At 43.2% G+C, this 14,801-nt stretch overlaps 1 protein-coding gene across 2 annotated transcripts in view; it reads right to left on the reverse strand.

Annotated features, from left to right (window-relative positions):
- CNBD1 (cyclic nucleotide binding domain containing 1) overlaps positions 1–14,801 on the reverse strand; it is a 147,908-nt gene that overhangs the window by 66,816 nt on the left and 66,291 nt on the right. For both annotated transcript variants that reach the window (XR_014159537.1, XM_081874465.1), the window contains exon 5: positions 6,518–6,663. Coding sequence is in view for 1 of the 2 variants with exons in the window: in XM_081874465.1 (XP_081730591.1) it covers positions 6,518–6,663 (146 nt within the window). In the remaining variant the exon portion in view is untranslated. The remainder of the gene's footprint in view (positions 1–6,517; positions 6,664–14,801) is intronic.

Consider the following 14,801-nt stretch of genomic DNA (forward strand, 5'->3'; position numbering starts at 1 on the left):
TTAAATTGAAGAAGCTGAATAGTTGCACAATGTGAATAAATTTAAGCACATAAATACAAAAGTGGACATAGTTGGCTGAATTTAAACCTGACTTTAGACTTCACCTACATGGTGCCTGTTTGGTGGGAAAGGGAAGGAACTTGGTGCCTACTTGTCATGGTACTGCCAGAGAATGCCGGGGAAGAGCAGGAAGTGGCAATGGAGGAAAGAGAGGAAAGCCTGGAGGCAGGAAGGCCCTCAGATGCTGAAGCAGAGCCCCAGCACCGCACAGGAAGTTCTGGCACCAATAGTGGCACCGTCTGCCAAGGAGAGGAGAGAGTTAAAAAGGAGGGGGGAAAGGCATCACACCACATGAAACTTTTTCTGTTGGAGAAGAAACCGGCGTAGGCCACTCCCAGAATCTGAACCGGAGGATTCAGATGCATGATTGTAATACACTGCTTGTTGTTGTTGTTGTTTAGTCGTTTAGTAGTGTCCGACTCTTCATGACCCCATGGACCAGAGCACGCCAGGCACTTCTGTTTTCCACTGCCTCCCGCAGTTTGGTCAGACTCATGCTGTTAGCTTCGAAGACACTATCCAACCATCTCGTCCTCTGCTGTCTCCTTCTCCTTGTGCCCTCCATCTTTCCCAACATCAGGGTCTTTTCTAGGGAGTCTTCTCTTCTCATGAGGTGGCCAAAGTATTGGAGCCTCAGCTTCACGATCTGTCCTTCCAGTGAGCACTCAGGGCTGATTTCCTTAAGAGTGGATACGTTTGATCTTCTTGCAGTCCATGGGACTCTCAAGAGTCTCCTCTAGCACCATAATTCAAAAGCATAAATTCTTCGGCGATCAGCCTTCTTTATGGTCCAGCTCTCACTTCCATACATCACTACTGGGAAAACCATAGCTTTTACTATACGAACCTTTGTTGGCAAGGTGATGTCTCTACTTTTTAAGATGCTGTCTAGGTTTGTCATTGCTTTCCTCCCAAGAAGCAGGCGTCTCTTAATTTCGTGGCTGCTGTCACCATCTGCAGTGATCATGGAGCCCAAGAAAGTAAAATCTCTCACTGCCTCCATTTCTTCCCCTTCTATTTGCCAGGAGGTGATGGGACTAGTGGCCATGATCTTCGTTTTTTTGATGTTGAGCTTCAGACCATATTTTGCACTCTCCTCTTTCACCCTCAATAAAAGGTTCTTTAATTCCTCCTCACTTTCTGCCATAAGGTTGTGTCATCTGCATATCTGAGGTTGTTGATATTTCTTCCAGCAATCTTAATTCCGGCTAGGGATTCATCCAGCCCAGCCTTTCGCATGATGAATTATGCATATAAGTTAAATAAACAGGGAGACAAAATACAGCCTTGTCATACTCCTTTCCCAATTTTGAACCAATCAGTTGTTCCATATCCAGTTCTAACTGTAGCTTCTTGTCCCACATAGAGATTTCTCAGGAGACAGATGAGGTGATCAGGCACTCCCATTTCTTTAAGAACTTGCCATAGTTTGCTGTGGTCGACACAGTCAAAGGCTTTTGCATAGTCAATGAAGCAGAAGTAGATGTCTTTCTGGAACTCTCTAGCTTTCTCCATAATCCAGCGCATGTTTGCAATTTGGTCTCTGGTTCCTCTGCCTCTTCTAAATCCAGCTTGCACTTCTGGGAGTTCTCGGTCCACATACTGCTTGAGCCTTCCTTGTAAAATTTTAAGCATAACCTTGCTAGCATGTGAAATGAGTGCAATTGTGCGGTAGTTGGAGCATTCTTTGGCACTGCCCTTCTTTGGGATTGGGATGTAGACTGATCTTCTCCAGTCCTCTGGCCACTGCTGAGTTTTCCAAACTTGCTGGCATATTGAGTGTAGCACCTTAACAGCATCATCTTTTAAAATTTTAAATAGTTCAGCTGGAATACCATCACTTCCACTGGCCTTGTTATTTGCAGTGCTTTCTAAGGCCCATTTGACTTCACTCTCCAGGATGTCTGGCTCAAGGTCAGCAACCACACTACCTGGGGTGTACGAGACATCCATATCTTTCTGGTATAATTCCTCTGTGTATTCTTGCCACCTCTTCTTGATGTCTTCTGCTTCTGTTAGGTCCTTACCACTTTTGTCCTTTATTATGGTAATCTTTGAACGAAATGTTCCTGTCAGGGAACTGCCATCAGTGCCGGAGGGAGAGAGCAAAATCCAGAGTGATTCCAGAGAGCGTCCCGGGATTGGGAGAGGCAGCCCATCTTCTGGGGAAGAGAATCAGCGTAGCACCAGTGGAGAAGGGGGGCAGATGGGGGAAGCGGCGAGGCGGTCCCATGACTCCTTGCTGGGGACCAGCGGGGAGAGTAGAGGTCCTCCGCTGCCTACGCCCTCCTTGCGCAGAAGGCTTTCGCGCAGAGAGAGTAGGAGGAGACTAGGCGTCAAAGAGCTTCTTTGCTGGAATAAGTTTAAGAAACGCCCACTGACGGATTCTGCCAGCGATTGAGACAGCCACGGGTGAGTGGCTGTCTGGACAGAAAAGGTTCACTCAGGCAATACACCCAGGTGTTTGCACCGGCTTACACACGAGCAACCCCTAGAAGCATCACAGTTCCTTTCATATCTCCAATTTTCTTGAACAGATCTCTGGTTCTTCCCATTCTGTTGTTTTCCTCTATTTCTTTGCATTGCTCGTTTAAGAAGGCCTTCTTGTCTCTCCTTGCTATTTTTTGGAAATCTGCATTCAATTTCCTGTATCTTTCTCTATCTCCCTCGCATTTTGCTTGCCTTCTTTCCCCCGCTATTTGTAAGGCCTCATTGGACAGCCACTTTGCTTTCTTGCATTTCCTTTTCATTGGGATGGTTTTCGTTGCTGCCTCCTGTATAATGTTGCGAGCCTCCATCCATAGTTCTTCAGGCACTCTGTCCAGCAAATCTAAATCCTTAAACCTGTTCCTCACTTCCACTGTGTATTCATAAGGGATTTGATTTAGATTGTATCTTACCGGCCCAGTGGTTTTCCCTACTTTCTTCAGTTTAAGCTTGAATTTTGCTATAAGAAGCTGATGATCTGAGCCACAGTCAGCTCCAGGTCTTGTTGCTGACTGTATAGAGCTTCTCCATCTTTGGCTGGAGAGAATATAATCAATCTGATTTCGATGCTGCCCATCTGGTGATGTCCACGTGTAGAGTCGTCCCTTGTGTTGTTGGAAAGGTGTGTTTGTGATGACCAGCTTGTTCTCTTGACAGAACTCTATTAGCCTTTGCCCTGCTTCGTTTTGCTCTCCAAGGCCAAACTTGCCAGTTGTTCCTTTTATCTCTTGATTCCCTACTTTAGCATTTCAATCGCCTATAATGAGAAGAACATCCTTCTTTGGTGTCACTTCAATAAGGTGTTGTAAGTCTTCATAGAATTGGTCAATTTCAGTTTCTTCAGCACCAGTAGATGGTGCATAAACTTGGATTACTGTTATGTTAAAAGGTCTGCCTTGGATTCATATCGAGATCATTCTATCATTTTTGAGATTGCATCCCAGTACAGCTTTTGCCACTCTTTTGTTGACTATGATGGCCACTCCATTTCTTTTGCGGGTTTCTTGCCCACAGTAGTAGATATGATGGTCATCCGAACTGAATTCGCCCATTCCTGTCCATTTTAGTTCACTGATGCCCAGGATGTCAATATTTATTCTTGCCATCTCACTTTTGACCACATCCAACTTACCCAGGTTCATGGTTCTTACATTCCAGGTTCCTATGCAATATTTTTCTTTACAGCATTGGACTTTCCTTTCACTTCCAAGCATATCCGCAACTGAGCGTCCTTTCAGCTTTGGCCCAGCCCCTTCATCAGCTCTGGATCTACTTGTACTTGTCCTCCGCTCTTCCCCAGTAGCATGTTGGATGCCTTCCGACCTGAGGGGCTCATCTTCCAGCGTCATAACTTTTATATGCCTGTTGTCTTTGTCCATGGAGTTTTCTTGGCAAGGATACTGGAGTGGCTTGCCGGTTCCTGCTCCAGGTGGATCACGTTTGGTCAAAACTCTCCACTATGACCTGTCCATCTTGGGTGGCCCTGCACGGCATAGCTCATAGCTTCTCTGAGTTCTTCAAGCCCCTTTGCCACAGCAAGGCAGTGATCCATGAAGGGGGCACTGCTTGTACATATGTAAAATAAAGAACTGTATATATCTCTGAGTGAGCAGAGGTACTTATTGCAAAGAGCGTTCGCAAGCCATCACACTACTGAAGACTTAAAAAAATTCTAGCAGGCATACTAATCAAAGTTTGATTTTATAGTTCGAACTGATTTTAACTTTTTAAAAAATATTATAGCTTTGTAAACGGCTTAGAGATAATTGCAGATAAGCAATATATAAATTGTTTAAATGGGTAAATTACAAAGTTGCTTTCACGGGCCTCCCTTCCCTCAGAGGGCCCACCTCCTCCTCCTGCCTCTGACCATTCATGTGCCGCCTCCTCTGGACCCAATGAGCACCACCTCCAAGAGAGAGAGAAAATGTATATGAGGTTATTGCTTCTTTTCCTTGCTGACTTCCTTGCAGAGGACAGATGAGAAGGCAACAAGAGAAAGAGGAGGAGAAGGAGAACCACAAAGTGTGGGGGAACAGCTGTGGGACAAGAAGGTGCCAAACGAATCCCGATGCAGCTATCTGTCAGGGGCTCAGGAGCAGAGGCACAGGGAAGAGAGGAAATGGAGAGTGAAGGGGAAGAATCTGAGGGCAGCGTAGGGGAGTATGACAGTGACCTGAGAGATTCCATGAGCTTCTCCAGCTATTCAGAAGATTCCCAGAGGGGGGCACCGATGGCCAGGGCAAGGGAGGTCCCAGGGGGGACACACACCAGAAGCAAGGGGCCAGCGGGGACTCCCAAAGCAGCAGCGGGAGATCAGGACCAGTTTCCCCACCAGAGCGGAGTGGGGGGGAAGAGTCCCATGCATCAGGGCCAGCGTCTCCTCCAGTAGGGAGAGAAGATGAGTCAGGGCTGGCCACGCCTCTATCGCAGAGTGAGGGAACGGAGGAGAAGTCAGGTCCAGCTAGCTCCCCCGAAGGGGGAAGCAGTGACAGGAGCAGTGTAACGAAAGGTTGCCGGCTGGGCGCGCACGCCAAGTTCAAATGTACAGGCGCGAGGGACAGCAGAGGACCCGGATTGGGAGCCAGGTCCTAAAGCCCGCCGGAGGCTGGGGGAAGACTCAGGGGACTCAGCGTCAGAAGAGTCTAGAAAGGGCAAGACCCCAGCGGACAGGCGGACCCAGAGGAGGAAAGAGCAAAGGAAGAGGTGGAGCAAGGCTAGAGTCTTAAACTGGTGTCTGGGGGGAGGAGATTCAGATGGAGCTTCAGCGGTCTAGAGTTTAAGACGTAGAGCTGCGCGCCACGGCTTTGAAATCGAAACTGAACTTCAATAAAGACTTTTTGTATATAACAAGAACTGGCGTTGGTCCTTTGTGAGCTGGGACCTCGGGCAGCTCTCACACTATCCCTGTCTATATATTTCAGCTTCTAAAGTCAAGACTCTGCACTTGGTCATCCTCCACCATCTTCCTTTATCTACAGAAGCAAAATGTCATAGTTCTGATAATAACAAAGGGCCCCTCCAGACTGCCATGTGACTGCCCCAAATCTTTTGCAGGAGCAAACAGTATTGAAATTTGAATCATGTATGACTGCTCCAACAGCACAAATCAACATGAATGCACAATGAAAAGCATTTCTGGAGGGGGCCCAAAATCTGAAAGATGAGCTTTATAACAGGACTCAAAATCATCAGTGGCATATCATGTGATGGTACCTCAGTGAGGAGGAATGTTTTCGTCGTTGATCTTGCCATGTCATCAGTGTACACGGTGCCTTACAGAGTTCCATAAGAAACAGACCGGTCCCTGCCTCCCATGAGCTTACAAGATCAAAGATAGAAGAAAAGGGAGAAAGGGACAGACTAAGGGAGGAAGAGAGGAATCAGGAGTGAATGCCTATACTCACATACAGTTGGGAATGAGGGTTAAGAGCATATATTAAAGGCCACATAGAAAAGGAAGGTTTTGGAGTGGAATCTGAAGGAAGGGAGAAAGGTGGTTAATTTATATGGGGAAAAAGGGTTTTAATAATGGGAGGGAGAGAGATTACCTCATAAGTAAAAGAAAATTGCAGAATCTAATCACAAAGGAATATATATGATATCTGAACTTTCCTTTGAGCTGTTTTTCACATGCGTAAGCAGTTTTTTACATGCATCCTTCTCATAGAATAATGACAATTCTCTTCAGATTTGGGGGAGGAAGGAGGACTTAAAGACTGCTGCAGACATTTAAGTCAATGTTACAAGAGAACATTAGACTAAAGGAACCTGGCATATCTAGAAGTCTGAAGTAAATGTCAGGGGCTCTTCCTATAATTGCTGTTCACAGAAAAACAGCTCTGAAATCACAATACTAAAAACTTACTGATATAAATAAAATGTACACCCAGCTCAACCTTCAAAGGAGCAAGCTGTTTGGATAGCAGACTTTTAAAAGATTTACAGTATGTGGCTGTGTTTATCCTACCTGTGCTTCCTTTCAACCAGTATTCCCTTGTGACAGTTTTACTAAGCTGCTTCAGCTCTGCATCAGAAAGTTGATCACTAATGCCAGTAATTATTTTCATTGTCTTATGTACAATCTCATGTTCTTCTGAAGACCTTCGAATAGGGCTGCAAAAACAGAGTTACATGGAAGAGAGAAGATCACCAGTTTTGCATATGTTGCCATCCATCAGTTGCCTAGAAGGGAGAATTTCATCAGGTACAGATGTCTGAACTTGTGAACTTTTAAAAAGGCTGTGAGAAGCCCAAGGTGGTGTGCTGGGGGGTAGGGTATAGGTGCTGTGGTTCACAAATTCATTTGGATTAACCTATTCAGGTATGCTATGAGTTAGGGATGGGGTGGGTGGGGATATATATAATGTAATAATAATAGAATCATAGAGTTGGAAGAGACCAGAAGGGCCATCAAGTCCAACCCCTGCCAAGCAGGAAACACCATCAGAGCACTCCTGACATATGGTTGTCAAGCCTCTGCTTAAAGACCTCCAAAGAAGGAGACTCCACCACACTCCTTGGCAGCAAATTCCATTGTCGAACAGCTCTTACTGTCAGGAAGTTCTTCCTAATGTTTAGGTGGAATCTTTTTTCTTGTAGTTTGGATCCATTGCTCCATGTCCGCTTCTCTGGAGCAGCAGAAAACAACCTTTCTCCCTCCTCTATGTGACATCCTTTTATATATCTGAACATGGCTATCATATCACCCCTTAACCTCCTCTTCTCCAGGCTAAACATGCCCAGCTCCCTTAGCCGTTCCTCATAAGGCATCGTTTCCAGGCCTTTGACCATTTTGGTTGCCCTCCTCTGGACACGTTCCAGTTTGTCCGTGTCCTTCTTGAACTGTGGTGCCCAGAACTGGACACAGTACTCCAGGTGAGGTCTGACCAGAGCAGAATACAGTGGCACTGTTACTTCCCTTGATCTAGATGCAATACTCCTATTGATGCAGCCCAGAATTGCATTAGCTTTTTTAGCTGCCGCGTCACACTGTTGGCTCATGTCATGTTTGTGGTCAACCAAGACTCCTAGATCCTTTTCACATGTACTGCTCTCAAGCCAGGTGTCACCCATCTTGTATTTGTGCCTCTCATTTTTTTTGCCCAAGTGCAATACTTTACATTTCTCCCTATTAAAATTCATCTTGTTTCTTTTGGCCCAGTTCTCTAATCTGTCAAGGTCGTTTTGAAGTGTGATCCTGTCCTCTGGGGTGTTAGCCACCCCTCTCAGTTTGGTGTCATCTGCAAATTTGATCAGGATGCCCTTGAGTCCATCATCCAAGTCGTTGATAAAGATGTTGAATAAGACCGAGCCCAAGACAGAACCCTGTGGCACCCCACTAGTCACTCTTCTCCAGGATGAAGAGGAACCATTGATGAGCACCCTTTGGGTTCGGTCAGTCAGCCAGTTACAAATCCACTGAGTGGTAGCATAGTCCACTAATAATAATAATAATAATAATAAAAATAATAATCATCATCATCATCATCATAATAATTTACTTCACATTTAAAGGTGAACCTACAAAATTCATACTAGTTGAAGCAACATACAAACTGAAACGCAGCCATCTTTTGAAATTCACATTTCTCTGAATTTCGCACTGCGTTGTCCAGCCAAGCAATGTGTAAAAATTAGCATCTACTAGGGTAACATGTGCATGAAAATGCATATATTAGTGAAAACAGCACAAAAACATTGCTTTGCAAAAATGTTACATTGTGCAAAACTGCATACAAAAATGTGCATATTGGGAGAAATTTGCACTTAAATCTGATTAATTTCATAAAATCTATATGCTGCTTTATTGTGAAAATAAATTAATCTCAAAGCAGTTTACAAAAAGAATACTGTAAAACAATAGCATTATCAATAAAAACAGTTAAAGTATCTTTTAAAATCGCAATATATAAATTAAAAACCAGATTAAAATACATGTCAACTTTCTACGTGTTCAAGGCTTCTAGTATTGTCACAGGAACTTAGAAATAAATCATAAACCAATGTGGAACTTAAGATAAGAAAAATTAGAAATGGAGAGAACCCAAAATGGACAAATTTGTCCATTCCTAGTAGAATGGGAATTGAGCCACATCCTGGGCTGAGGCAGAAAGTAAGTACTGTATGACAAGAGGTTTCACTCCACCCCTGCGATGCTCTGCAGTGCTGTTACTGCTTTCTGAGAAGCACAGCTGCTGCCGCGGTCAAGACACAGCCTTATACCTCATCTTCCCTGCCCCTTCTCAGAGTTATAGCACAAACAGAGGCTGCCACAGTGGCCCAGTGATTTATTCCATTAAGCAGACCAGCCAATCTATTAATGAACTAGTTTTAACTGTAATGATATACTGTCATAGTGATGGGGGGGGCGGTCTAACCACATGGATTAAGCCTGGAAGATCACAAAGAAACTGTGGCTACAGGAAGAAAAAAATTAAAGCATGGAAGCAGAGGGTTGGGGCAGTTAGGTGCCTTGAAAGCTGCTACTGGAAGGCAGGAGAGGGCAAGATAGGAATGGGATAGAGGCAGTGGAAGCAAATGGCGCACTGCCCCATCAATTGCAGTCTGTCCGCAGCCAGCCTCCACCTGGCTCCACCTACGACTGGGACCTACCAGTCCCATCAGCCACCACCACGGAATACGGATAAATAGACAGTGTGTTTTACAATTTCAATATGTGTACTGGAGGCAACTTACTACAGAGGCAGTATTCCTCTAAATAAGGTAAAAGGCAAAAGAGAGAAAGTAAAGGACTCCTGGACAGTTAAGTCAAGTCAAAGGTGACTACTAGGTTGGCAGGAGCTGGGACAGAGCAATGGGAGCTCACCCCATCACGGGGATTCGAATCGCTGACCTTCTGAGGGGCAAGCCCAAGAGGCTCATTGGTTTAGATGTCTACATGCTAGTTGCTGGGAGACACAATGGGGAGAACTGTTGCCCTGGGGTCCTGCTTGCGGGATTCCCATTGGCAGCTGGTGGACTGCTGTGAGAATAATATTGGCAGACCACTGCCCTTATCCAGCAATATCTTCTGGTGTTCATAGACACAGTAGGACTGTTTGGAAGCAATGCCATCGCACCATTCAGACTTTATTTAGTCCATTTTTATTCCTCTTGCAATGCTTTCTTGGCACATATATTGCCAATGCCCACCGCCCACCTACTGCCTCACCCCTGTCAAGGTTTCCATGGATGTCCTGGCTGAAGAGTTTTCAGAGGGTAGAACCAACTTTTCAGCAGAATTCTGCTAGCTCAGCTAACAGAGGCAGCTCGAAGCAGAATAACTGCAGTAATACCAAAATGAGCAAGAGGTAAGATGTAGCAATTTAATGCTCCAAATTATAGTATTTAGGGCTCTACACTGGACATTTCCCAAGGAATTCGGAGGAACAGCTTGTACTGGTCCCAGCTGCCAATAAGGCAACTTTTGCCGTCCTTAATGATAAGCCCTTGAAACACCGCAGTGCTTTTCAATTATAGGATGTGTACCCTGAGTGTGTGCTGTCCATCCCTGGAGTCTCTGAAGGCCATAGGCTAAACTGCTGCTCACTGACTATAGACTGAAAGGCTGTGAAATGGCAAGAAATGGAATTGCTTATAGGGAAGTTCAACTATGCAGCACTTCAAAGACCAGGCAGCAGCCTTAGAGGATCTAGCTTGAGACAAACCAACACCAGAATCAAGTGAGCTATAATAATATGCTTCCCTTATGCTCTTGGAACAGACCATCTGCAATACATATTTCTGGAAGGAGTATATCAGTAAATACTGGAGGATGAAATACGGAATCTATGCCCTGTGCCCTCTGCTCAGCATAGTGAAAACGTCCCCCCACCCCACCCGATGGCAAGACATTGCAACAAATTACAAGAGACAGCTGGCTACTTCATTGCTGTTGTTTTTAATATTTTTGGAGGGAGAGGGGGACATGATTCTTTGTGCTGTTTTAAAATTGATGGTTGCAAGACTTTGGAGCTGAAAGGTGGGGGCATAAAAATGTTGCAATAAATAAAGCTCTGCATCTGGCTGCAACCTGCTTGAGATACAATTCTGACCTAGATAGCTTTTTGGTTAATCTAGTGTGGAATTTCTACTGTTTCTGTATGCATACAGTTTCCTTGTTGACTGCATATACACCATGCATTTAAAGAACATCTAAAGCACGCCCCCCCCCCAAAAAAAGAATCCTGAGAACTATTAAGAGTGCTGGGAATTGTAGCTCTGTGAAGGGTTAACTATAGTTCCCAGGATTCTTTGGGGAATGATGCGCTTCAAATGCATGATGTGTATACAGCGAAATTTTGGAAGCGTGACTTATCACAACTGTACTGATACAAGGATATATATTTTTTCCTTGACTAATGGGGGCTGCCATCTTCTTTTCAACAATTCCCATCAGAATGACACTACATCCCGTGTCATCCTCACTGGGCTATTCTCTTCAGCTTTAAGAAGGAGCACAGGTGGCCTGCTTCACAGCTGCTTGAAGTGGCAGCAAATCAATTTTTTTTATTATTGTAAAAGGGTGTAACTTCAACAAGGACCCCTCCAGAGGTCCTAAAAATCCACCATACTTTTGCAGTAGATGAACAGTTCCACAAAAACAGGAATATTCAGCCCTGCTCTGCAACTCCCAAAGTCTCAATTTGGTGATGTTTATCAGTACCAGCACTTTGGGTTTTCTGAGAAGTCCTCCCGCAAGATATTTTCAATAGGACCACTTCTGGAGTGCGCTCTTGCAACTATTACCTGTGAAGGTAGCTCCACTTGTTTGTTACTTGACCCAGAGAGCTGGTGGATGAGCAACCAAGCAAAACAATGGTAGTGATCAGGAGCACCAGTCAATGGCTCAGCTTTCGGAAGGAAAGGGCAGGTGAGCAAGCAGTGAATGCTGACCCTTGCTGTTGCCACTTGCCTCCCCATCTAGCAGATCATGTCACCAGTGAAGAAGAGTAGCAGGGAGCTCTGATCTCTTATGGGTGCTTCTGGGTCATGGGGCCTTTGACAGATGTTTGAGGATGCTGGTCTTTAAACTGAACCTCTTGTGTGTCCAGTCTAAGGTAGACCCACTAAAACTATTGTACATTACCTAAGCTAGTCATGCCCATTGATTTCAACAGTTTTGCTCTGAATATGACTAACTTTGGATAACAGACACACTTTCCTCTTTGACAGACGGCTGGATGAAGGCAAAAACTGGCCTGGCCAAAGGAGATTTCAAACTATTTCAATGAAATTTCTCCAGGCTTTGGGAACCAGGTTTCAAACACAGAAACACTTCCAAAAGTTGTCTCTTGTGAAATAAAGGGAGGCTGGTATGTGTTATAAATGGAAAAGTGTTCAAATACATGTAATACCCTCTGACACATAGAATCACATAGTCAACAGCACTGGTAGGTCCTAGTGAGCATGAAAGTTCATAGTAGAAAACACAAGCATGGCTTGCACATCCTAAACAATTTCTTAATCCCTTGTGGTCATTTCTACTTTGCGACTCCCCTGTGAGTCCAGACAAGTCCATTTTTCACCTGCTAGCATTTAAAAGATTATGTGGGTTAAGCAGAGAAGACAAATGCTTGGCAAAAAAATGCCCATTGTGTTGTTTCATTTGACACTGTGTCATCAGATTGCAAATTTTGCAGGAAAAGCACTTAGTAATGCCTTCCTAGCCTGCTATTTTTTAAAAAAACCAAGCAACAATTACAGGTAAGTAATTTTCTCTTCCCTGAAATATAGCAATGCATTTTGCCATCATAACCTTTTGGCATTTTATCTTTTGACTAGGAACCACACTTAGTAGGGCTGTCAACAAAGGAGTGGAACAGCTAACCAGCCATATATAAAATAAGATATGAATAAATGAAGGCACAATTCCACACCATGGTAACGGTAGAGAAAATTGCAGGTCCTAGCATAGTCACACATCACTGTTGAGACAAAGCTTGCGTATATCAAGTTCTTGAAATTCTCTTGCCTCTGTCCAATATTTTATTTATTGGAAATGGTTTAGCCTGGACTATTGCTTTCATGAAGAATTGTGTTAGGGTGAAACCCCCAAAGGAGACTATAATGCTGAAACATTAACACAATATCCTGTAACTAAAAAGGCCTACACTGTAAGGTAGTGGGGAAACACTATAGACAAAGGAATGAGATAAGTTTGTCACCTCTTTTTCAGCATTATTTGCAATATGCAAAACACCCTTTTCCAATCAATGTTAGGGATGGCACCAACACGGAAGGGATAAGAGCAGAGCTCAAGGACACTAAATGATGAAGAGTGCAGATAGTATCAAATGGGGAACAGATAGTAATATAACATTAACAAGGCAAGGTTGTTTTTCCTAAATATGACCTTGAATTTTAGGCACATAAGTTGCATGCACAACAACATTTTCATGGTTTGATTTGATTTGGTATTTGTTTTCTGCTTTTCCAACAATGATGTTGAACTCAAACTGTCTCACAATAAAAACAACATTATTATTAACAAACATTACAATCACTATAATACAAGCTCAAAGGGATTGTAACATATCTCTCATGATACAAGTTACATGAACCCAAATCAGGCATTTTCATGGCTAAACAAAATACTTTTGATAAATAAAATTGTATTTGCCTTCCGTTTCAGTATGGGATGTAGGAAATCATTCATACACATATTAAAGAAATATTGAAAGCTGTTATACAATAAGGACTTAAAGCTTATTGAATGACTTTGGCCCAGTCACTCATTCAGGGCAAATCTGCCAATTTTATTTTCCCAAACTTGGGTTGTATCCAATGCTAATCCTAATTTCAATAGACCCACTGAATTTAATAAAAATACTAATTTAGCTCTATTCATTTCAATGCATTTACCCTCTGAGTAAAACCTAGTTTATTTTTTTTAAGCCCATCTGGAAATTTGCCAGCATTTTAGTTTGCATTTATTCTAACAGACATATTTTATAAGCATTTTTGCCAATATAACTTACACGTGTTGAAAATATATATTAATAGTTACTAAACTTTTTTATTGTAACAAATGTAATGTATTCAAATAGCTTTGAACAAGGTTTACAAAGCCCAACATGCATTATCAGGGCAATATTATGTAACTGCATTTGACTCAAAGTGTTATGACAGGTACTGCTGAAATAGTTGGAGATCTAGTAAAAATCTCACTGCCTAATTTTGCAGTGATAGAATATGAGGTGAGCCATAAAACCATGTTAAACATCTGATCTAAATTGTGTTTGACTAGTATACTTTGGAAACTGTCAACCATTATTCACACATTAGTGGCAGTTCTAACAGTATTAGGCCTGACTCATAAATATGCAGTAATGACATTTTAAGCTTTTCCCCTGGCTGTGGAAAGAGACTCAGGCAGCTCAATCCTATGAATGCTTGCCTGCAAGGATGCTCCAAGGAGAATTAAACCCAAATAAGCATTCATAGGATTGCATGTATAGGATGGCATGTTACACAATAATATAGACAAGTGAGAGGACCTGCAACAAAATATTACAGTGTAGACAGCTCCTGCTCCTGCCCGCTTTGTATTCATTCAGAGTGCTCCATTTCATTCCACCTCATCTTGGTTTTCTCTCCCTTAGATACAGAACATGCTGAGGCCACTAAGCAGGCTCAGTCCTGATGGTGGAATTTAGGAATTTCCCCCAAATATTTGTCTACTTCTGCAAACCCTCACAGCATGCCAATACCTCCTTCTTGTTTCTCAATAACATGCATAGCCATCATAACTCAGCACCTGACTTTCCTATTGGTCAGTGCCAATTCTGGGAGTGTGTATGAGGTGGGGGCCATCATTCGGTCCAGGCCTCATGCTCAAAAGGGGCTTCAAATGTAGACATGTCTGAATTTTTTAGTGTTTGATATATTTTGCCAGTTATTTTTTATGAACATCAGACCAAAATGTGGCACATGCACTATCAGCTAGAAAAGTCTTTGGTAATTTAAAAAACAAAAACAAATTAACATTTATTTGAAGGGGTACCTTTTTCTGTTTTCCTCTGTTGTCATTTGTGATTTTTATTATAGCTAGGGATCTCAAAGGTTGGACATGGCCAAGCCCTCTCTGAACTTCTGAGAGGGCCTGCTATTAGTAAGTATGATTTGCACCTCAGTTTAGGTTCCTCTGAAATGAGGAACTGGTGGGAGCTGAACTCTGCAATCTCTCTACAATCATTCTCTCTCTCTCTCTACTATATAAATACACCTACATATGTGATCAGCTTGGATTT

This window comes from Podarcis erhardii (assembly GCF_964252035.2).
Source record: "Podarcis erhardii genome assembly, chromosome: 8".
Classification (NCBI taxonomy): domain Eukaryota; kingdom Metazoa; phylum Chordata; class Lepidosauria; order Squamata; family Lacertidae; genus Podarcis; species Podarcis erhardii.